We start from the raw sequence: 26,041 nt of genomic DNA, 5'->3' as shown, positions 1-26,041 counted from the left end.
ATTAAGTATTACTATTATTTCCAGATGTGGTGAGATTTAAGCAGACACCTGAATGAGTAAGCCAGTCAAAACTAATGACAGCAACTTATGATATTTATATGGTTTACAGATATTTTCACCTTAATTCTTGCAATGATCTAGAAATAGATATTATTAAATCCATCTACAGGAAATGCAAATCAAAACCACCCTAAGATACCATCTCACTCCAGTTAGATTGGCAGCCATTATGAAGTCAAACAACAACAAGTGCTGGCGAGGATGTGGGGAAAAGGGTACACTTGTACATTGCTGGTGGGACTGCAAATTGGTGCAGCCAATTTGGAAAGCAGTATGGAGATTTCTTGGAAAGCTGGGAATGGAGCCACCATTTGACCCAGCTATTCCCCTTCTCGGTCTATTCCCTAAAGACCTAAAAAGAGCATGCTACAGGGACACTGCTACATCGATGTTCATAGCAGCACAATTCACAATAGCTAGACTGTGGAACCAACCTAGATGCCCTTCAATGGATGAATGGATAAAAAAAATGTGGCATTTATACACAATGGAGTATTACTCTGCATTAAAAAATGACAAAATCATAGAATTTACAGGGAAATGGATGGCATTAGAGCAGATTATGCTAAGTGAAGCTAGCCAATCCCTAAAAAACAAATGTCAAATGTCTTCTTTGATATAAGGAGAGTAACTAAGAACAGAGTAGGGTCGAAGAGCATGAGAAGAAGATTAACATTAAACAGGGATGAGAGGTGGGAGGGAAAGGGAGAGAGAAGGGAAAATGCATGGAAATGGAAGGAGACCCTCAGAGTTATACAAAAGTACATACAAGAGGAAGTGAGGGGAAGGGGAAAAATAATACAAGGGGGACAAACGAATGTCAGTAGAGGGGGCAGAGAGAGAAGAGGGGAGGGGAGGGGAGGGGAGGGGGGATAGTAGAGGATAGGAAAGACAGCAGAATACAACAGACACTAGTATGGCAATATGTAAATCAATGGATGTGTAACTGATGTGATTCTGCAATCTGTATATGGGGTAAAAATGGGAGCTCATAACCCACTTGAATCAAATTGTGAAATATGATATATCAAGAACTATGTAATGTTTTGAACAGCCAACAATAAAAAATTAAAAAAAAAATAAATCCATCTACAGATAATAAATTGAAGATTAGAAACGTTAAGTACTTGTTTAAAGTCACATGACTAGATAGCAGGTGGTCGTAAACTCTTTCTGTAGCAAGTCTTATTTCTATTAGGTTCAGGCATTTCTGTTCAGGAAATGGCACAGAAGTAAAATCTCCTGACTTTTATTTTGTTCATTTGTTCATTCATTTATATACTCATTCCTTCATTCAAAAACACTTACTGAGCACCTACTAAGTGTAACAGCCAATAATACCCTCTTCAAAGAGCTAAGTTGCCCAGGCTGGCCTTGAACTTGGTATCCCTCTGCCTCAACTCCTGAGTACCTGGGATGATAGGTATGCAATACTGCACTTGGCTCTGAAAGAAGATTTTAGAAGGAAGAATCAGCAGAGATTAGGCAGAGCCTGGGAACAGAATAGAGAAGGGAAAGAGCAGAGGCAGAGGCATCCCAGTATTTGTGGGATCCTACCTAGAACTGGAAAGGGCCTCAGAGAGCAGCTGGTGCTCATGTAGAGCTCCCCAACGCAGTGTCCTGAATGGAAAGAAGACTTTATAATACCCTAAAGAGAAAAGTATGAGAGTGGTTGGTGCCACAGGCACAGAAAGAAAGAATCAAGCAGTATAAAGGACCCAGGAACTGACTTTATTAGAGGGTCATGAGAAAACAAAACAAGAATAAACATCACAGTGTGAGGAATCTTAACATGAATGACTGGCCTTTCATGGTTCTGTTTTTGTCTTCTCCTCATTAGTTTTGAAAAAATCAGGAAAAATGAGATGAGCACGACGCACTGGTCACTTAGTAATTCATAAACAAAGAACATGGACTGGTTCAAAATGGTTCCCAATTAGAAATTCCTGATGATTAAAGAAAAGCTTTAAACAAAGGGTGACACTATTCAAGGACGGTCAGTCTGTGTCTTATGCCCTGTTTACCAGCCATTCCTACACGTTCCCCCATCCCCAGCTTATAAAGCAGCTGCCAGAACAAAGTCCTGCCCCCACGGAAAGACCCTGACATGAAAGGCTTGATATCAGAAGTGACCTCCTTTGAACTGTTTGAAGGATTTTCTCTCACTCAAGCAGAGACTCAAGACATTATTTAAGAAAATAACATCTAAAAAGTCTTACCAGTCTTTCTTTTGGGTGATTGCTTCTCCAGCACATAAATAAATGGCCACCACTCACTAGCTGGGTTATTTTTCTTAAGCTGTTGACAACTTTATAATAAACTGTCTTTTAAAGCCATTAAATGGAAAAGGCAAAGAATGAGACCCCAAAGCACACAGACAGCTCCATACTGCAGTGATGCTGGTGCACTGCAGGCTGTGCCTCTCGGCCACAGGGAAGGTGAGCCTAGGCTTCCTTACCTTCTTCAGCAACCACCGTCAGTGTGACAGTGATGCCAGCATCTTTGATCAGCTGAACAATGCTGTCATGGGATAGCTCAATGATGGACTGTCCATTCACTGCAGAGATGTGATCTCCAACCTTCAGTTTTCCACAGCGATCAGCTGGACTTCCTTCTATGACTCGGCCAATTTTATGAGGAATAACTATGAGAAAGAATCCCCAAGTTTTCCAATTATTTAAGGTAACTACTAGTGTTGGATTCATCATCATAATCATAATTTAAAAATTCAACATATAACATCAAAGAAATTCTCTGAAAATACAGCAAAGAAGCACCCCACATCACTGTCTATCCAAGTGCAGCTATTTTCAACTCCCCTCCCACTCTCTGACCACAAGCACACTTTACATAGTTATAACCACAGAGATAAAGTTCTTTGCTGTTTTCCACTTACCAGAAAACTGTTTTAAGATTGAAAGCCACTGACTTGATCTAAAAAACTTTACAATGACAGTAGCTGTTCTGCCAAAAAATGAGCCAAACGGCATCCAACAGACCACAGGTGAAGGTGAAGGTGGAGGTGAGGAAAGGGGCCAGGAATCCACTCGGAAAAGCAGATAACTATTGCCATGGAATTGGCAGGGGAGGGACAAAGGAGGGGTGTGCAAGACTGAGAATTCAAAAAAGGCTGGAATTCAAAAATTCAAGAATTCAAAAAAGGCCCTGGAGAATGTCAGAGCTGGATACGACAACAGCAACCTTTTCCATGGTAGAGGACAGGCAGGGTCCCACCTGGCTGCCGTCTGGAGACACGATATAGACACTGCAGTTGAGGGTTTGCCAAAGAGCACAGGAGAAAGTGGCACACCACTCTGGAAGGCACCCAGGGCAGTCCCAGGGTGGCTTGTGTTGGCAGCACATGTGGCCTCCAGCCACTTCTCCTTTTTTTAGCACCAGAAAGTGGCCAACGACCACACAGTCCTTGTCCAAGCCTCTTTCCTTCAGCTTCTTGTTCAGGACTTCCCTGGGGCCAGGCTCCCCACAAAGCCTTGGTGCTTCTGGGAAGTTGCCATCTTCATTAGGCTTACTCAGCAGCTCTGGAACCCATAACAGCTCTTGCTCCCTCCCTCCCCGATACCTCAATCCCTGGTCTTTTTCCAATCTTTGTAACGTAATCCTAATTTTCATGGCTAAGGGCTACTGACCTCACTGATATTGATAATATCTCACTGATCTGACATCTTGTTTGTTGTTGGCCATTAGGACTTTATCAAGTTTTCAGCTATTTTGAAATCTGATACAATGAATGAGACTCTCTATGGCCTTATTGAAGGGGCACTTATTCCCACAAGGAACCTTTTAGATAAATGCAGATCAAACTCAAGTTTAGGACTCAATAATTACTGATCAGAAATCCAGGTACAATGAAAAGACTGATCATTAAAATGAATCATATTTCTATAAAAAATTAATTTCTTTTGTGTCCTTAGATCTTAAAAGTCAAAAGCTGAGTGAAGTTAGAACATTACATATTTAAGGTTAAGACTGTTTGGCTCATGGATTCATTTCTGCTCTGAATACACAAAGCCTTGTCTCACATATCTGCAGACACTCTGTGCAGTGCTACAGCACCCCTACCTCAGAACACTGAGGGCTTTCCGAGCCTAACTGGCAAGATGCTTTGCTCTTATCACAGTTTAGAATAAATTCTTAGATAATCAGGAATCATATCAAACAAAATATCTTCCACTGTGCGATAAAGGGCATTTGTATTGGAACAAATGTTCCTTCCAGGGTCTCTTGAGAACTTCCTAGCCTAAGTCATAAACTTAATCAGGCATGTGGGCTCTGGTTGACTACTGATTGATATGAATAGGAATAATTAATATTCTTAGATGCCACTCCTTACTAGTTTTCTGAATCATATCTAAGAGTATGTTAGGGACATTTTAATAGAGCCTCATTTGGAGTGGAAAAGTTATTCTTGGTCATGATTTATGTCCTTACAGATATAGTACTTTGGCTCTTCTCAGATTATATAGTGGGAGATTTTATCTTAAAATAGAAAAAAGTCAATGTTGGAAGCAAGTGCCTTTTAGCTCTGACTTACACCCAGCACTTAAGATTCAATTTTCCTTGCAAAGAGAGTGATTAGAAATATGTCAGTGCAGTATGAGACATGTCCTGTGCCAGGCATTATGAGTGGATTCACTAACAGTACAACAGGTGGCGCATCACAAACACATGGTGAATAGCATGGTGGCCCTGTGATGACCTTCTAAATCTTCTTAGTTATTCTCCTTCTTAGAAAAGATTTCCTCGTACATAATGTTCATTCTAGATTCCCTGAGAAGAAAACTATTCAGCTTCTTGGCACACTGAATGGAAAGCAGCAAACAGAATTAACCTCTGAAGTCTCAGCCGTCCTCTATCTAATCATGCGAGCAATGTGGCAAAAAAGGAATTGGCAAACGGCACTATACAATCTCCTAAAGGGTTGGTTGTCTGGGTGAGGGGAGTGAAAGTAGATTGCTACTGTCTTGGTATTTATAACAGTGCCATCAAAACAGCTAAAAGTCACAAACAGACCAGCAGAAAGGTCCTGAATGGACTGGGACTGGAATTGCCAGGTGCTCCCTTAGAGCACACACACACACCTACAGGATAACCCCCAGCCCTTCCTTGGTTTTGGTGTGTACACAGCCTGAGGGCATTCGCCACAAAGCCACCTCATCCATCTTCATTCATCTGTGGCCTCAATCTGTCTTACAGTCTGCCTCCTCGCTGCTAAGATCACATTAGTGCTCTTCAACATTTCTTTTCAGGATCAGAAAGGACAGTAACTAGAAATGTCCCCTTCTTAAAGAAATCCTCTGCAAACAAGAACTGAAAACCAATACAATAAGAGTAACATTAAAAGCTCCAAAGTACTGGCAAAGTGAAAATGAGCAGGGCTTTTTCACCTTAAGAGAGGCCTTTTCTAAGCACAGTGCTCATTCAGCACTGAGGTATACTGGGACGCTAACCCAGATCCCAGTCTTCAACAGAGTCAACAGGGGAGAATCTCAGAATTTCTAAATGCTACGAGGAACTCTTTCTGAGATGTATATCACCTGATGAAAATACATTTACTCAGAAGAAAGTAACCTTGGTTGAGCAGAGTTCTAAGATGAAGTCCATAGTGAAGAATCTACAGACAGGATTCCTGCCTCTCCACTGCTACTAATTCCCTTGTAAACCACACCTTCTTTGCTACAGAGATTGCAGCAACTGCTCAGCCTCTGTGAGGGAAAGCTCTTCATACTCGCTCACCCCAGGACCAGTCTATCTGTATGAGATGAATGACATTCTAAGAAGAAGGCATGAGGGGTCAGCATTTTGTGAGATTATTAACTAGCAGGTCGGTGAATTCTGGTTTTGCAGCATAACAGAAAATCTCAGGTACTTTATATAAAATTTATCAACAACTTAAGCATATTTTAGCATTCAGACTGATAATCAATGAACTGCAAACACTCATTTCCTGCCACATATTAGCTGCTGCCTTGATTGTACATTTTAATTGAGCTTTAGTTCCCATCTCATTATTAAGAATCAACAAATGTTTTAAAATTTCTTTAAAAAGGTAGGTCACAGATGTGTTCGTGCAGACTAGAGTCTCAATTTTTCAGGAGACTGAGGCGAGAAGATTGCTTGAGCCCATGAATTCAAGACCAGCCTCTAGTTTGATGGAGATGCCTTCACAAAACAAAACAAAACAGGTCAAGAGCCAGTAGAAATTTCCTAAATAATGATGATGATGATAACAATGGCGGCATCAGTTAACATGTACTAAAGTTCCAGGCTCTTGATGGGTAAATAACCTACCCCAAATCAGATCATTATTAAAGACATACACAGGGTTTGAATCCAAGTTTGTATAACTACAAAACCCAACATTTAATGACACTACCTTATTTAGAGATTGATCATCTCTACGTGCAAAACCATCAAAATAACTGAAGTAAAAAAAAAAACATTAATAAGAAAACATTTAAAAAGCTAAATCTAAACAAATACTTACAAAAATATGTTTAAACATGTTTAATACAAGTTTTCACTGAATTCCTTTATATCACTTATTTTTATGGTAAACATTAGACTGCTCATTTTTGCAGTGCTAGTAAGGGAATACAATCTAAGAAGTGAGTGCCATCAAATGTCAATGTCAAGTGTCAATCTATGACACTGAGTAATAATCTTTCACTATTTTTGTTAAATGTCTGAGATTATTATATGGTATATGACAATGTAATTATCCTAAATAGTTATTTGTTTTTTAAAAGACTGACTTCCAATGATACAACACAAAAACCACCTAAAAGCTGCTTTCCTTTCATTTTTTTGACACAGGCCACATAATCATCCTCACAGCATCAGTGACAGTTCCAGTTCCAAGTGTTGCCATAGCAACTGCTTTCAGAAAATGGAAACTAGTATCAGTGAGCAGTGACCTGACACTATAGCAATAACTCATCCATGTCATAGACTCTTCTTTCTTTACACACTTGCATTAATTTTACCAATTTTTTTTTTGCAAATTGGTTTGGCTCATAACCATTTCCTGAAAGTGTTTTCTTTTTTCACTAAGGTTTTCATGACCATCTAGTCTATAAGGATCTCCCTATTCAAGATATAATCAAATCCACTGGCAAAAGCAAGGGCATATTTTCATGTGGTCAACATTTGTATTATGTGACTTAGAAAAATAAAGTTACCTTCAGACAAGCATAATATATACCAATGTGATGGTTCTCATTTTACATTCAATTGGATTTTATAATTATATATAAAGATTATCATTTCTTAGAAATATCAAGACAAGACAAACATTTAATTTGCTGAATCAAAACAGCCCCGAATTTCCCACATGTACTCCCTCCTTTGTTGATGGAACTGGAGCGTGTGCGCGTGCATGTTCATCCTTCCCAGATACAAGAATTCTGTTAAACTTGGTTCAGGATATTCAGATTAATTTTCAAAGGTTTAGCATTTAGTGAGATATATATGAAAGGTAGGAGAGAAGGCCTCTTATCATTCAACAATTTATAGCCAGAATATAGCAATTATTATTAAGTAATATGAAAGAACTAAGACATATTTGGGTTAAGATAGATATTCCATTAATCTGTTTTGCTTTTTCTCAATTGCTCCTAGTATTTAATTCATTTCTACACACATGACTTCTAAGTTAAAAACACTGTGCCCAAAAATTTAAAAAAAAATTAAAAAAAAAAAAAAACAATTTTCTTTAAATGTATTAAATCAGGTCACTCGTACAATCTTGATACAAACTGAGCTGAGACTTATTTTATGGAATCTGAGATGATGGATAAATCTGAAGCCTGGAAGATTTGGTTCAAATTTCCTACTTTTGAAAATAGAAAAATATTCACTATTTTAAAAAAAATAAGTCTCTAAGGACATTTATACATGGTTCCTAATTAATCTTATAAATTCCAGTGGGAGGCTCAGAACGGTAAACTTACAGGGAGAGATGATTATAGGAACCCTTACCTCCTGGAGGTGGTTTATTTTTTGAGGTGAGGATGACAAAACCAAAACCTTCATTTTCTCTTCGTTGCAAGACAACATCATAGGCCTCCTGGGGAGCAGGCCTAGCTGGGACCTCTGGTCGGTTCAGGCGGGGAGATCCATTCTGTGTTGAAATGAAGGCGTGAGAGCTGTCGTCCTCAGGTTGTTTCTCTACAACAAATATGGTTAGTTTTGATATTTCTGGAAAATCATAATTTTTGGTAAATAAAGTATTTTTGCTAAGCCTCTCAAATCAAATTTAGTTTCTAGTTACAAAGAATACAAAAGCAGCCTCCCAATGTGAGTTTTGAGTATAATCTGAGTACAGATATAGGCAGCAACAGTATGTGACTCCCTAAATACTTAAAGTATATATTGGACAAATATATATGATCTAGTGTCAACTCATTTTAAATAAAGTTTCTCAAAGCCTCTGTGAGGTTTGATAGTAAAAATATTCTTCTTGAAATTGTTTTAGTTATGTCAAGGTTTATAACCTTGACCAGTTATTTTAACAAAAGTAGATAATAAGGAACTACATGATAAACTTTCTTTTTATATCAACTATAAATATAAATTAATTCAGTGACGATATTCATCAATGTCTGGTCAAAGCATGAGAACACAAATGCTGTCCCATTCTAACAGTCTGCCATCTGCACAGGATTTGCCTTATATAATGTGTTTTACAATTGATGTTTCTGATCTGATGAGATTAAATGAGTTCATCATTAGCAGTTCTTGGTCTTTCTTTCCCCCACTTTCTGGGGCACATAACAAACTGTGCACATGAACAGCAGACTGTGCTGGGCACACATAAGATCATAAAGGATCTCCAGAAAATGGGCATTTAACTCACATCTTTTTCTGCCATTCAAGGATGACACTGGAATCTGAGAATGACATGATTTAGTTCTAATTGATTAAAAAAAAAAAAAAAAGGCTTGGGTAACCTGCTATCAGGTCCCCTCTTGCCTCTGTAAGAGTTCTGTTTCTATTCTTCACACTTAAATAAATTCTTATCATTTCACTCTTGCAAAAAAAAAAAAAAAGAGGCTTATTTTGTGTGATCATTTGGTTGGACATCATTAATAGTCCCAACATACTACTATGGTGGAATACACATTTTTAAGGTCTCTTTTGGCTGTAAATTTATATGATTTTAAGAATATGTTTCAGAATCTCAACATAATTCCACCAATATCCAATCACTGAAAAAAAATTCCTGCATAATGTATGGTTAGAATGAATTAGTTAAAATGTCTCTGATAATGCCAAACTACTATGATATTTCTTCATGCATCTTTCTCCATGATGTTTTTCATGATCTTACTGAATGTAGATAAGCTCTAATTCTAGCACAACAAAACTGAGGGAATTGCATTACATTCTATGTGTTTCTCTAAATGACTGATATTTACTAAGAGAGGGGGGGGACCATTTTTTTTGGATGTTGCAATCTTTTTTTTTTTTTTTTGTACTCAGGGGCACTTGACCACTGAGCCATATCCCCAGCCCTATTTTGCATTTTATTTAGAGACAGGGTCTCATGAGTTGCTTAGCACCTCACTTTTTGCTGAGGCTGGCTTTGAACTCAAGATCCTCCCATCTCAGCCTCCCGGGCTGCTGGGATTACAGGTATGCATCACCAAGCCCAGCTGGATGTTGCAATCATTTTTTAAGAGTGATGTTACAAAATAGCTGGGAGTGTAGCCCAGTGAGGCCCTGGGTTCCATTCCTAGCAGTGGAAACAAACAAATGAACAAACCAACCCCCCCCCCCCAAAACAGGAACAAACAAACAAAAAAGAATTATATGAATATTCATCAAGTTAACAAACATTTACTGATGTTTACTCTGTGCCAGGCATTAGGTGCTGGGGATACAGCAGAAACTAAATGAATAGAACAAATATATCCATAAGGTTTCTTGTGCTAGAGTTGTCTTTTTCTAAGTGAATTCGCTTTTAAAAATTCTATTTTAAAAATTCTATATTCACAAAGCTATTGGTAAGAAAACTGCAAGAGTTGTTCGTATCCTAATGTCATAGTTTAGACCCTGGGCTTGGCAATTAAACCATAACTTAATCCCAGCCTACTCCCTACCAGCTATGTGTCTCTTAATATTCCTGTGAGCTACTATACAACTAGTTCATGACAATATTTACAACACAGTGTTTTGAGAACTAAATAAAATAACTCATGCATCTGGGACATTGTAAGTACCCAATAAATGTTAAATTATATTATACTAAAACTTTTCTTGTAGAAAAATTTCACTTTCCTGGAATATCTGGGATTTCCTCAGGACCCCAAAACTTTTGATATTCAGCTAGTGGGATACCTTGATAAATAATTGTATTTGTCTAAAAAAATGAATTTTAGGGCTGGGGTTGGCAGAGCACTTGCCCAGGATGTGTGAGGCACTGGGTTTGATCCTTAGCACCACATAAAAATGAAAAAAATAAAATAAAGGCATGTTGTCCATCTGTAACTAAAAAAAAAAAAAAAAGAATTTAGCTGGGAGGCAGAGACAGGGGGAATTTAAATTTGAGGTCAGCCAGGACAATTTGGTGAAACCCTGTCTCAAAAAAAAAATAATAATAATAAAAATAAAAATAAAAAAAATAAAAAGGGCTGGGAGTGCAGCTTAGTAGTAGAGTTCTTGTCTAGTATGTGTGAGACCCGGATTCAATCCCCAGTACTGCAAAAACAAAACCAAACCAGATTTAAACTCTCATTTGATCTGCATTGCTATGTTGGTAAAATTATCAATATATCAATATAATCTTAAAGAGGTCCAAAACTTTTTCTTGTTTTTATAATGGCATTATTTCTGGATCCTTTTGACCTTACATGGCTTTCCACAATGGGGTCTTTGGTCATACCAAGTGGTTATTTCATATACTACTAAATATAATAAAATACCCTTCAAAGCCACCTAGAAAGAAGACTAAGTCTCTTTGTTTCTTTTTTAACTTTTCAAAGCAGAAACGATTCACCGACCTCCATAGAAGATCTTTCTTCTGACAGTTAATAACACATGGCCATTTCGAGCAGCAGTTGTCATTAGGTCCAAGACTTGTTTGTGTGACTTCCCTTTAACAGGAATTCCATCAATGCACATTAGTTCATCAGCTGCACGGAGTCGGCCATCTTTCTCAGCTGCTCCCAGGGGTATAATGGCACCAATATATATCTGGTAAGATAAAGTGTAGGTTGGTTTGTACTATCTACCAAGGTTAGCTGAAGATCTGAGGACTCCCTGACTCAGCAGTGTGCAAAACAACAACCTTCTGCAGTTCATCTATGAATTCAGTCAATTTCAAAAAGGTGATATCTTAGAAAGTGCCCATTCTCTAAAATGGCACTTCAAATAACCACAGTGCATAACGTAATCCTTCTAGCTTCTCAGAGTTGAGTAAATAAAAAAAAATACGAAGTTGTTCAATAACTTAAAAAGCACCATGATCTCCATCACCACAATGTAACAAAGCAAACTCAGAAAATGCAATTCTGTGGAGTAGCTACTAAGAGTACAAGTCTGATTATTCTGTCAGGAAAAATTTTCTACATATTTTTCACAGCAACTGGGATCATTTTTATGATTCTCCCATCACTGACAGTACAAGTGTTCCTCACTTGCATCTACTAGTATCCACTTGCATATCTGGTTCATTCTGCTCACCAATAATTAGACTCCTATAATTAGGCAATCCTGAATTTTAGGCTAGTTTCAGACCTGGGAGAACCTGACATTTAAGAGAAAGACTGTTCTTGAGTTGTTAAAAACAAATTCTTAAAAAGTCTAAGAAAATACTATGAATATGAAAAAAAAGGAAATAATAAAAAATACATATACCATCAAAAACAAAGTTTCTTATGTTTGCTCTATACAGAGCAAGGTGTCTTAAGCTTCATGTGGTTCCAATGATTACTGTAATTATAAACAATATGACTGTTAGAATATATTTATATATATAAAAAAGAGATCCACTCAGCTATAGAAAGAAATGTCATAAAAAAAATTAGTATTGCTTATCTAGCTTCCAAGTATAAGAAGGTAATCCTTTACTCTTTGTCATTCAATACCAAGGGCAAAACTTAAAAACAAAATTAAGTTTATGTGAGAATTATGCATAAACAAAATTCTAGATTGTAAATGCTTTGCAAATGTAGCTCTTATGCCTTCTAGACAGAAATATTAATTATTTTATATTCCTCTAGCTAACAAATGATGTAAAGTACTGAGCATGAAAACCCTACCCTATATCAAGACTAGGTGAAATAATATGCATAGGCTCATGCCAACTTTCTATGGAGCATTCAGAAAGTAGAGTGGTTGTAGCAAAGAGGACACTGGATTATAGGTCTTTTAAAGAAGAAAAATGTTTTAGAATCTGTTCAACAAAGGTAAAGGTAATAAAAAGTTAAAGTAGCCTTTCCTTCCCGGTGCTGGGGATGAAAACCAGGGCCTTGTGCGTGCTAGGCACATACTTTACCACTAAGCTATATCCCCAGTGTTACGGTTTAGATCTAGAACGACCCCCAAAGTCTCATGTGTTGGAGGGTAAGTCCTCAGTGCAGTAATGTTTGAAGGTGTGAATTTTGGAAAGCGACCTCTGACCTTATCAATAGATCAGTCCATTGATGGATTAATAATATGAATGGACTATGGCGAAATTGTAGGGTTAGGGTGGGGCCTAGTTGAAGGAAGTGGGTCATTGGGCATGTGCTTTAGGGACTATGTTTTGTTTCTGCCCACCTCTTACTGGTTACCATTGCTGAGCAGCTTTCCTCCACCAGACCTTTCTGCCTTCATGTTCTGCCTCATCTCAGGCCCAGAGCAATGGAGCCGGCTGACTGTGGATTGAAATCTCTGAAACCTTGAGCCAAAATAAATCTTTTCCCTTCTAAGTTATTTTTCTCAGGTATTCATCATAGTGGCAAAAAGCTAATACTTTCCACTCCAAACAAACTTCAATTAGTTCCAAAGAAAATAATCACTGTCCAATGAACAGCTGACATATTCAGTTTTTACCCTAAACTATACCAGGTTAACTGGGGGACTGTGATACTCATATAAATGCAGTTCTTCCTCATATTATTAAGAGAAAAAAAAAAAAAACCTTAAAATCCACCATATTTCACCAAATTGCTACTCAAAAATTTTAACAGGAATGGCCATATTCCAAAGTATTTACACTTACAGATTGGTCAGGTCCATCTCCTCCCAGCACCCTGAAGCCAAACCCTGATTCCTGTTTCCGAAGAAAAACATCCAAATCTTTGGTGTTTGGTGCTAAGAAAAACCAGAAAATGTACAGTAAATATTTTTATTTATTTAAAAAGGATCAAAACAAAATTATGTTCAATATTTAGTAGAAAAATGTTATAGAGCAATTCAGTAAACTATAATCTTTTTGATAGTGAAAATTAACATAAAAGTGTAACACACACAGGAGAATTCAACTATAAATCCTATGCTCTCAATATTATACTGCCACTAACTTTTAATGCTCTCCAATCAATATTGGAACTTTCAATTCAGAATTATTCAATTTGAGTTAGATATTTAATAGGTACAAACGATCTAAGGAACCAAATTTGAGCAAAGCACTTTAAAGCCTAGGAAAAGAGAGCCAGTAAAATGCCTTATTTCTAATCCTTTTTTATGGGGGTAAGAGAAGCACATAATTTTTATTAATATTTTCATGCATCTGAATTTCCAGAAAACACATTAGACATAGGGGCTTTTTATGCCCTAAGGAAATAAGAAGGCTTGGAAGCCAGCTTAGGAGATGCCATGTTGGACTGACAGGAAAAGAATGGAGTTCCGGAACCAAGCGCCATTGACAAACTTGGAATGTGCCATTTTCCAAAATATGAGATTCACAGCACCCGTTATAGGAGGTGCCCCCCATTTATCAGAGTCAGCATAGAAGGGTCCTGTGTTAGCTCTGTGGGAAACTTAAAATTACTCTAGAAAAAGTCAATTACGCCTTTAAAGTAATTTCTCTTTTCAATTAGCTTTGAGTAGGAAGAATGGAAACATATGGGTGAAGCGATGGAAGATGAGCCTGAGTAGTGGTGCTCACCTGTTATCAAGCCCAGGTGAAAGGCTGAGGCAGGAAGCATAGCAATTTCCAGGTCACCCTTAGCAACTTGGTGAGACTGTGTCTCAAAATCAGATTTCCAGCCTGCATTTTTCACAGGGTGCCTTATTTCTGCTCTAAAGCTAATACCTTCGTCTCAGGAAAATATCTGACATGAACCACTTACTTAGCCTAAATTTGTAAGATGGCCCCATTTTCTAGGAGGGGAAACCAAGGGCCTATGTGACTTGCCTAGTGTGACACAGAGAATGGTAGAGCTGAGATTTTAATCCAGCTTGATTTCCAAGTTCTCAGCTCTTCACCCATGCCATCCTGTCCCCAAAGGGCAGGTGGCATTCATCAGAATATTAAATGAGCAAAATCTATTTCATGACTAAGGTTTTATCTGTGGGAATATATTAACGCTATTCATGAGTAAGAAGTATATACTAGAAAGGGAAAAGAGAGAAACAATCAGGGAACTATATAAAAAGTAAGTAAAATGTGGTGTGAGGTAAATTCTTGATAATATTCTTTGGAAACAATCTCTGCGGGTAAGTACTTACTATAAGAATCACAGAACTTTAGGACTGGGGGTATAGTTCAGTGGTAGAGTGTGTACTTAACATGTGTGAGACTCTCTGTTCAATTCCCATCAGCAAAAAAAGAAGAAAAAAATCATAGAACTTTAGAAATTAGAGAAATCATGAGTCAAGTACATTTTTATGGGTGAGGCCCAATGGGACTGCAATATTAAAATTATATCAGGCTGTGAATTGGAAGTCTCAAGGAAGGAATTGTACAGTTATACTAACTTAAATTATTGCTTTGCCATGCTTACACCTGGTCTTTATCTTTCTAGATATGGCCTGGAGATATGATAATAAAGATCTACAACTAAGTTAAAAAGCATGAAGTGAATTACATATTATATTTCTATCTGGGTATATGTTTTTCATGGTACATACAGATCTCTTGTTTAAGAACAAATTTTTAAAAATTAAACCTACTTATAGCTGTAATTTTAATTTAGAAAAGATTTGTCATCAGTAGGTAAATAAATATAAAAATGAATTTCTGCATTGACTCTGGTTTCCTATTAAAATATACTCCTGCCAAAAAAATCTCTCTAAAACATAGGCCCCCAAATATTTTCCCTATAGTTAAAACCATTTTGTGGCTCTCTGTCATTTATGTGACCAACTCCAGCTTCTTCAGAAGTGAGTGATTGGCTCTCACTATCTGCCCCTGCTCTGTCTCTGGCTTCCCTTGCCAATCACACCCAGCCATACCTTAGAATCCAGGCCACACAAGGCCAACCTGCAAATGAATGCTACTCCTTCTGTCTTTCCTTTTTGTCTTCCTCATAAGCACCTCTTTGTCCTTAAGTCTTAGCTCAAGCTTTACTTCCTCTATAAAGCTTTGCCTACTACTGTGTCCCACTCACACTGATAAAACTGACCATTTCTTATTCTGGATCCAAATTAGCAGCTGATCCTTCTATAACTGTACCTGGTAGACTCATGTGTACTTATTTATATAAGTACTTATTTGATTATACATGTGGCTTTTCCATTTAGACTTAATAATATTTCTGGGTGCAGGGCCTATGTAACCTATTTATTTCTATATTCCAATTGCCTAATGTGATGTCTGCTAGACTGCTGGCAAAAAAAAAAAAATTAATACACAGTTGTTGTTTTTTTTAATTTTTTATTTTATTTTTTAGTTTTCGGCAGACACAACATCTTTGTATGTGGTGCTGAGGATCGAACCCGGGCTGCATGCATGCCAGGCGAGCGCGCTACCGCTTGAGCCACATCCCCAGCCCCAATACACAGTTTTTTAAAAAATAAATAAATGAACATTGAATGTACATGTAAGAAGCTGAGAGTCATATTAAAATGAGAATGAAGGAATAACTTCTTACTATTCTTTTGAAAGATGGGAAGGTTCTAGTTTAAAAATAAATCAATTTATCTTATTATATTCTCTCCTGAAATATTCCATCACTACTTACGTTTATCTTCATATAAAGTCTTAGACTTCAGGTAGACCTCAGAAGGATCCAACTTTGGGGATCCTGATCTGATAATGCTGGGTGGAAAAGGCATAGGCTGGGGAATGGGCTCATTTATAGTCTCCAAACTTCCTGAATTTTCCTTTTTATCTGTTTTCTGAAATGGAAAAGGGACTTACTTAGTATTTTTTAAAATAAAATGGTTGATTAATTCATAAAACTGCTGTCTGAACTAAGTACAGCGACTGAGTACAGCTGTATAATTGGCAGGGTCAAAGGCACAGTCTATTGACAGTCTTGGAATTCAATTTCATATATATATATATGAAATTAAATTTCATGTATATATCTGGCTAAAACATATTTAACTTAAATTAGAAAAAAGGGTTATAGTGATGTCAAGTGAAGCGCCTCAATTAGTCTTATGTTTAAACAACTTTTCCATTTTCTCTGTATCACCAAGACAAAAATTGACTTTGGGATGAAGACAAATAGGAATCCAACACAAGGAAGCACTTCTAAGTAAAGCAAGAGGGAGCCTCAGAGAATACCTTCATCAAATTCTTCATGAGCTCCACCTTCCAATCACTGAATTTAATTTCCAATGAAGATGTTTAAGATAATATTTTCTCCTAAGAAAATGGACTAGGGAGCGTTAACTCCAATTTAGGTTATAAAAATGATATTGAAAACTCTGCCTGGTCAATTCAAATAAATACATGTTAAGCAATCAATCAGAGAAGGGAAAACAGAGCAGCTTATTTTGATACCTTTTCTACTCAGAACTTTCCCCAAATAATTGTCGAGCAAAATGACTAAATTATAAATTTAGAAATGAAATCTAATAAATAGCCTACAAGTATAGTTTGAGATCAGCTTGTCATCCAGAATTTTTGTTAGGACAGGAGATTACAGATTTCTATAAGTAATGCTGACTAGAAGGCAAGGGCACCAGCTTGGGAAGAGGCAGTGAGGGGGTCAGGCACCACAAAGTATCATGCTACAGGGGAATCCCCCTGCTGACCTACACCCAGACAGATGGAAGAGAAGGCGAAAGCAGCCTTCTCCCATCACCCACACATCCTAGGATTCTGTCACAAGTTGTTCAATGTCACCAGAGCCTTCCATCAATTATAAAGCATTAGGGTGACTATGGCTGCAATGGCATCTAATAGATATGGTGGCATAGGAGTTAAATATGATGCTAGAGAGGCAGAGAAATGTACACAAAAATATGGTGTGACTTTAAGTGAATGGACAAAAATTTCTGTTCACACTGGACCTGATTGTACAGTTCGTAGAGAGGGTAGAAGCTGAGTGTTTCTTCCATTTTGATCCATACAACAGCAAATTTGCAAAGGATTCCTACTTAGTGGGCTAGAAGAAATTGATTCATTTAATATGGGATGGTCTTTCCTTTAATGGTGTATGATTTATGGTTATGAGAGACCTTTTTTTAATTTTGAGGTGAAAGACTCCAGAACTAAATTAGAATTTAAAAACTATAGACTTCATTTCCATATCTACATAATTTTATATATATATAAATAAAATAAATAGCCTAAAAGTATAGTTTGAGATCAGCTTGTCATCCTGACTCTTTCCAGCCACCATCTCATGAGCTCTCACAGAGAGAAATTTGACACCTCGCTTGTTGAGTAGGGAAGAAACACTTGAGGACGACTGTAATACTCACCATTTTGGCAGTTTTAGTTGGTGAAGAGGGGCCTTAAAAAAATAAAAAATGAGCCAAATTTTAAAAACAGCATTCTCAGATCATACATACTGCTAATGTTTATGATAAACTAGCTATGACTTCCAGCAGGCTAGTAAACTCTTTTTGTCTAACACTTTCTATGTGCCAGGCATTATATATCTATTGTCTCATTTCATTTTCATAACAATCCTAAGGCATATATGCTATTATCATTTAATAGATAAGGTAAACTAAGATTCTTTTCTACACCATAGAACCAATAAGTAAGGCAGAAAATGACATCAACCTGTTGGACATCAACTTCAGGTTTCTTTGTTATATTTGTCAAAGCCCTGGATAACTGTCCAGCACTAACAAAGAGATTTCCTTCTGACTTTCAGCACACTCTACCATATCACCATGAGAGAAAAACAAAAAGGTTCAAAGAAACAAGAATAAAGAAAAACTTGCTAATAAAGTGTTCATTTGTTAAAAAAAAAAAAAAAAACTTAACTAAAAAGCCAGAGTGATAAGAAAGTGTAGGACTAAATTTCATTCTTTAAAATATTAGTCATTTATAGGTACAGATGTGAGAAAGCCTATTAAAATGCAACTTTGTGGTTAGTGCTTGGAACTGGATTTATAATGCCTGGGAACAGTTTGTGTCAGCTGATGACCTTGAAAAATAAAAATTTCACCTCTTTCATATAAGCACAGTGAGGTTTAATTAACATTTACAGGCAGTCATTAGAGCTTAAGATAAAAGCTTTCTGAGCACAAGCTATCATGACTGCCTTTGCAGAACAGGTTAACAAAGCACACCATGTTTTACTTATCCATAGAGATGTGAGCTCTTTCAGAAGATTTTTGGTGTATTATAGAATCCAGATGAAACACCACTGGTTGAAAGAGTCAATTTCTATTATTTTCATCAACAGAGAAAGTGAAATTAAGAGAATATGTTTCACTTGACATAGCATAATACTGAGGCTCTCTCTGGTCATTAAACCCATAAATCAGATTTTTAAAAGAATACAGTGGGAAAGAAATCAATAATGGACACAAATGAAACCACTAGTAACTAAAACACTGCCAAAAAAGATACTGCTTATAGAAATAATCAGACAGAATCAGTGGATTACCAGTGAAATCTTCTGGGGAAAGACATTCTAACCTATAAAGAAGGACAATTAAAAAATATAAACACTTGAACATTAAGATTTTTTTCTTTGTTATGCTTTTACTCACCTCCTCTTAAGATAAGGAGTGGTACATCTGCACCTACTGGGAACTGTTTTAGCACTTCTACCACTTGGAGATGTGTTAAATTCTGCACATTTTGATGATAGATTTCCTTAATTATATCCCCTTTCTGAAGGCCTTGACACCACTGGCTATCCAATATCATTTTCACCTTCTGTCCAGTGGGGCTGTCAGCAATTGCAAACCCAAAACCTTTAGGACCCTTAATCAAAGGGATGGTCACTAGTTCAGGCTGGGAGCTGCCCGATGAGGCCATGGATGCTCTCTGCTCATTTGGATCTGATGCACCATTGAGACGATCACTAGTCAAGATATGTCCAGATTTTCCATTCTGGTCCAGAACCATTGCTCCTGGCTTAAAATCCTGAGTATTCATGCAAGTCTCTCCCTTGGTTAATGACTGTCCATTGATTATAGGGGTAGCAGCAACAATATCCACAACAGGATCTTCATTGTCATCAGGAAGTGGATATCCACGACATAAAGTGAGGTTTACATATTGATTGACAGGTACCAACTGAAACATTTGGACAACATCTGCATGGGTGTGGCCAAGGACACAGTTGCCATTGATGTCTACAATAACATCACCTGATAAAATATAATCATGTTAAAAATAACTTTTTGCTAGAGAAAAGGCAAAAGTAAATTTAACAACCAAATTTGAATTCTGGAATTACCTTACTGTTCATTAATTACTGAAAAGATAACATTTCTAACAGACATTCTCTCTCTCATGACTTCTCACTAAAAAATTTATATAAATATCTAAAAATCTTAATTATTTTAGCAGCAAAGAGTTTTGACTTCAAGTTCAAGTGAATCATTTGGGGAAAAAAAAAACTGCAAATTTTATTATCACCATTTGTATACAGAGTCCTACCTAGGTGGCCACACAAAGCTCAATATGTTGTGGTAAGTATTTAGTGCACAGAAGAGGAGCATCACTGGCTATTTGCACATACAAGCTATCCTTCATTGCCGCCTTATTTCTTGATTTTTAACAGGCCACAGATTACAAATATACTTAAAAATTTATTCTCATTGAGAAACGTAAAACTGAAATTTGAATAATGTCAACTTATAAATGTGTTTTCTTTTTTTAAAAATATTTTCTAGTTGTAGACGGACACAATATCTTTATTTATTTTTATGTGGTGCTGAGGATGGAATCCAGTGCCTCACATATGTGAGGCAAGCACTCCACCACTAAGCTACAACCCCAGCCCTGAATGTGTTTTCTTTTAGTGTCCTTCTATTTGTAGAGATTCTGAATTTATTATAAATCAGATATTTAAAAGCGGAAGCCACAACAAAAAATTCAACACAAAAAATGACTGTATTATTTAAAACACTGAAAAGTCAGCTAAATTAGTCTTTATAAAATTTAATTTTGGGCTGGGGATGTGGCTCAAGCTGTGGCGCGCTCGCCTGGCATGTGCGCAGCACTGGGTTTGATCCTCAGCACCACATATAAATAAGGATGTTGTGTCTGCCGAAAACTAAAAAATAAATATTAAAAAATTTAAAAAAAATTAATTTTGTTTTCCTGATTTTACAGTATTATAATCATTTGTATAATCCTAGCAGCACAAGAGACTGAGGCAGGAGACTAAAGCAGGAGGATCATGAGTTCAAAGCCAGCCTCAGCAAAAGCAAGGCACTAAGCAACTCAGTGAAACCTCATTTCTAAATAAAATACAAAATAGGGCTGGCACTGTGGCTCAGTGGTTAAGTGCCTCTGAGTTCAATCCCTGGTATCCACCCCCCAAAAAAACAAAAACTGCAGGATATAACAATTTGTTATCACTATAACCTTTTTAACAAAGAACCTTTTTTCAAAAACAATTATAAGCAAATCCTAGCTCCAAAAGTACTCTACATAATCAAGGAAAATCAAATGTCCAAATGGTTTTCTGAGATGGTTAATAAAACTGTAGTTTTGTATAACCAACGAATTATCTTAAAATTATACAAAATATTCCAAAAATTAATAAATTTAATGTTTCCTCTAATAATATCTGCTTGTTTTTAAAAATAGCCTTCCCTCAAGCTAGTATGCTTCTAATTTTGAGGCTAAACATTTTAATACAGTAATCTTCTTTAGTTCTATAATTCACTGTGTATATGTGTGTGTGTGTGTGTGTGTGTGTATCTCCATCCTTTTTGCTATAATATTTGTTATAGTATCACTGCTCTTCAAGTGATTCTGACAAACTCATTACCTGGTGCAATTTTCCCATCCTGGGCTGCAGGACCATCTTTAAGCACATTCTTCACTTGTAGGAACTCATCAGGCCTATCTCCACCAATAATGGTAAAACCAAATCCCATTGTGCTTTTTTTCAGTGATGCTCGAACAAGGACACCTTTAAGTTGGGATGGATCTCGAGTAAAGTGTGATTTTTCCACATCTGGGCCAAAACAAGAAATGGGTTTGAGGACAAAAATAATTATGATGAATATACATCACACACAAAGCCAATTTTCAAGATAGTCTATATAACTCAAGGAAACCATAAAGGATAGAAAATCAGAGCAAACCTAATGCAGAAAACTAGCAGTTAAGCTCATAAACTAAATCATTGAAATAATAGCTAATGAATCCCTTTCTTTTATAGGAAACCACCTACCTTTTCTTCTCCTAATTGTCTTATTTGTGCTTACTTTCTTTCACCCTAGAGTTGTTTCCTCTTATCATAGCTTTGCTGTGGTTTCAATTATCCACAGTCAACTATAAATCAAAAATATTAAATAGAAATTTCCAGAAATAAAAAATTCATGTTTTAAATTGCATGACTCTCTGAATAGCATGATGAAATCTTATGCCATCCTGTTCCATTCCACCTGGGATATGAATCAACTTTTTTTTTTTTTTAAATTAACCTTTATTTTTTATTTATTTGTTTTTATGTAGTGCTGATGATCGAACCCAGTGCCTCATTTGTGCTAGGCGATGCTCTACCACTGAGCTACAGCCCCACGAATCATCTTTTGTCCAGCATATCTGTGCTGTCTACACTATTCATGTGGGTTATCGGATCAACTCTCATGAAGTCAAGGTACTTGTCATCAAAAAACCCTTATTTTACTTAATGATCTCAAAAGCAACAAGAGTAGTGATGCTGGTGATTTGTATATGTCAAAGAGAAGCCACAGGGCTTCCTTTAAGTAAGAAAGCGAAAGCTCATCAAAGGCATTTGTGTGTGTGTGTGTGTGTGTGTGTATTATTAGCATATATATAAGGTTTTGTATTATTCATGATTTTAGGCATACACTGAGGATCTTGGAAGATATCCCAGCAGATAAGAAGTGAATACTGTACATTTCTACTAATAACAATAAAAGCATTTATTGATAGCCACAAGCCAAATATATAGACTTTTTTTAAAACATATTTTTTAGTTGTTGATGGACCTTTATTTTATTTGCTTATTTATATGTGGTGCTAGGAATTGAACCCAGTACCTCACAGGTACAAGGCAACGCTCTACTGCTAAGCTACAACTCCAGCCCAAATATTATAAACTTAAAAAAAAAATTCTTTTTAGTTGTTGATGGACCTTTATTTTATTCATTTATTTATATGTGGTGCTGAGAATCAAACCCAGTGCCTCACAAATGTTTATGAACATTTTTATGCATTAATTTACATATTTATAACCATCTTAAGAGGCAGATACTATTTATTTAGATACTGGGAATTAATCCCAGGGGTGCTTTGCCAGAGTTATATCCATAGTCCCCTTTATTTTGAGACAGGGTCTCACTAGGTTGCTGAGGTTAGCCTTGAACTTGTAATCCTCCTGCCTCAGCATTGTGGGTTGTTGAGATTACAAGCCTGTGCCACCATTCCTAGCTTTATTCCTACTTTATAAATGAGAAAACAGAGGCACAAAGGATTTAGGGAATTTATCCAAGATTACACAGATGAATTTCAAAACTACTCCTCAGCCTACACATTTAACTACTATGAATAGTTAAATGAATAGCACCTATCACCCCAGGCTACAATCATTAGTATAAGAAACTATGATCTCTTAATGGTGAGACCTGTCTTAATCTCCATCATTTTTGAAAACCCAGTGACTAGCAAGCCCTACCAGGCATATAGTAACACTCAAAAATATTTGTTAAACTCAAAATGTTTGTTAAAGCATATGCAAAACTTAAGGAGAGATTGGTCTATGATTTTAAAGAGTAGCTGCAAGAAAGAACCATTTTTTTCATAGGCAACCCAAGTAGGGAGTTCACTGAATTACTACAAAATGACCAAATAGACCCCTGGCTATAAATGACAGTTGAGAAAGGGGAAGGATATGAGAAGGAATGGATAAAATATAGGAATTTCCTGCACAGTTTTTTCAAAATACACATAACTAGGATCATTAAGATCTCATGGAATCAGGCATGTTGGTGCATGCCTGTAATCCCAGTGTTCAGAAGACTGAGGCAGGAAGATTCAAAGTTCAAAGCCAGCCTCAGCAACTTAATAAGCCCCTAAGCAACTTTTCCAGGCCCTGTCTCAAACAAACAAACAAGTAAAACAAAAATAAAAAGACTTTGTGTATTTTTAAAATGCCCCCCAAATAATTCTGATATTACTAATATCTACCTACATCATTATCCTACTAGAATATGATGTAGGCAAAGAATTTCTTAGACTTATTAGATGCTAATTAATACTAATTAATGCAGGATTCTGAATGGTTACAGACATTATATTTAAGCAATTAGCTTGGGAGAAGCACATAATGAACTAGAAATCTTGGGTGTGACCTTAAACATAAAGAAGTAATCTAATCTTCAAATTCAAACCTCAAATTAATAAAAAAATCTCTCCATTCCTTCCAATAATTTCATATTTTTTATACAGTCATGAGAAAAATCTCAGTATTCTCACAATGTTCAGATGTTTTATTAAGACTATTCATATCTTTTTAGTGGCAACAATTAGACACTGTATGTTCAATTTCAAAGCCCTAGCAATGAAAAGTTCAAACTCATTTTTATTAACTCAGCACACAAATTTCACAATTGATTTTTAGAAGAATAGTTCAAACACAAAGTTTTACCTGGTTTTGAAGACCCAATTTCAGCCTGTCCTAACTGCTTTTTTCTTTTGGCTTCCTCCACTGGATTTTCAAACTGGGTTTTCTGGTTAAGGTGACTATAAAATGAAGAAAAATATGAGAAAATTACATATTTTAAAATAGACCATCATACCATTTTGTCACCATAGATTAAGAGATTGATATGTATGTATTCAATAGGTTACAGAACACAGAGAGACTGACAGAGATAAAAAGGCCCGCAGAAGGAACCTGGAAGTCAAAGCTACTGAAGCTTATGAGACACATTAACTGTAGCTTCTCGGTAAATCCAGTCAATATAATGAGTAACAACTGTCGAAACTCCACTAAAAACCTTACCAAATGTAATCAAAAGTGCTGGTAAATTGGTCAGTTAAAAAAATTTTTTTTAAAGGAAGTTAATGATAGTAGGGTTTTAAGTTTCTCCAAAATGAAGCAAGCTGTAGAGATACTTTTGAAGAACTTTTTGAAGAATATCATAGCATATCACTTGCCCATGTCAATTCAGTAGCAACTAAGAAAAATGACTGTTTTATCACACTGCCTTATAGAATAACTCTTTCCTTTTACACTTACATTTCTTCACAATTATATAATAATTTACTTTTATGAGTACAAGATAAGTTTAACTAGCACTTATGATCAGGAACAGTCCCAACTGACTCTTGGAAAGCAGAGAAATCTGAGGGAAAGTAGAAGGATGTGGGAAGACTAGAGGGCAGGTCATTAGCCAATAGATCTCAACATTCCATGGGCAGCAGTTGTTTTACACAGGGAATACAGTGAGAGTCAGTTAAGTGAACACACTGATGTTAAAAAATAAATTAATAAAAATATGTGTAAAACTATTAGGTCTAACGTAGAAATAATGGGAACCATATTTAGCACTGCCACAAAGACATTTTAGCCAAATGATACGTTTTCCAGTAAAGTCCACTTTAACAATTGACATTACTGGGTAACAATTAAACATCAGATCATGAGAGTTTCAGGATATTATTGTTTTTGGACAGGCTTACTATTATAAAATCTACATATAAATAGCTACATAAATCAGATATATACTTTGTCATTTGTGAACATTATGGTGATAGTGGTAAAAGGGCAGCAGGGTCAAAATAAATAGCATATAGAAAAGAATGTTAGGTTTCTTTGTCATTTAGGCTTCTAGGGCATATAAATTCCACAACAAATGTGGCTGTTTAATTTCAGAACTCTAAATATGGCAAGTTCCACTGGAGATCCTCTGGGTTCCAATTTCACTAAAGCTTAAGCATGCTTCTGCCTCAAACTAACAGAGGCACATTAAGTTAACTGTTGAAACCTCTGTGAAAATGAAATTCTTAGGTTTTTATTAAATCTAAGGTTTTTAAAAAAATTATTAGGTACTGACATTTTACATATTCTTAAGAAAAAAACCAAACAAACTAAAGACTGACACTCAGAAAAGAACAAATCTGTTTAGAAAGAACCCTTGGCTCCCTTTAACATTATTATCTAGAATGACTCATTTTGCCACCCAGGCATTAGACCATAAAAAGTAGTGTTTTGTATTTATATCCTCTGTAATGTGTGGGAGAAGAGGGTAGAAGTATGCATATGATAAATCTTTTTCCTGAAAATTCTCTGACAAAAGAATAGAAGACTTAATGAAGAAAGTTAAGTGCATCTGTTACCTTAAATTATTCAGATTAAAACAAAACAAAAAATGAAAATACTCTCCTTTTCATTTAGTTACTTATATACACATATTATTAAGATGTAACAAACAAATAAGATGTAACAGATTTTGTTTTCCG

General features: G+C 36.3%; 1 protein-coding gene across 2 annotated transcripts in view; it reads right to left on the bottom strand.

Annotated features, from left to right (window-relative positions):
- Positions 1-26,041, bottom strand: part of Magi3 (membrane associated guanylate kinase, WW and PDZ domain containing 3) — a 245,468-nt gene that overhangs the window by 20,537 nt on the left and 198,890 nt on the right. For both annotated transcript variants that reach the window (XM_027940221.2, XM_027940223.2), the window contains exons 8-16: positions 24,225-24,319; positions 21,375-21,563; positions 19,135-19,740; positions 17,887-17,918; positions 16,191-16,347; positions 13,286-13,377; positions 11,082-11,274; positions 8,059-8,247; positions 2,519-2,704 (exon numbers count right to left, since the gene is read on the bottom strand). In XM_027940221.2, the coding sequence (XP_027796022.2) occupies positions 2,519-2,704; positions 8,059-8,247; positions 11,082-11,274; positions 13,286-13,377; positions 16,191-16,347; positions 17,887-17,918; positions 19,135-19,740; positions 21,375-21,563; positions 24,225-24,319 (1,739 nt within the window). The remainder of the gene's footprint in view (positions 1-2,518; positions 2,705-8,058; positions 8,248-11,081; positions 11,275-13,285; positions 13,378-16,190; positions 16,348-17,886; positions 17,919-19,134; positions 19,741-21,374; positions 21,564-24,224; positions 24,320-26,041) is intronic.

Source organism: Marmota flaviventris, chromosome 10 (assembly GCF_047511675.1).
Source record: "Marmota flaviventris isolate mMarFla1 chromosome 10, mMarFla1.hap1, whole genome shotgun sequence".
Taxonomy (NCBI): domain Eukaryota; kingdom Metazoa; phylum Chordata; class Mammalia; order Rodentia; family Sciuridae; genus Marmota; species Marmota flaviventris.
The sequence above is the reverse complement of the archived record's forward strand: the minus strand, read 5'-3'. Positions and strand labels throughout refer to the sequence as shown.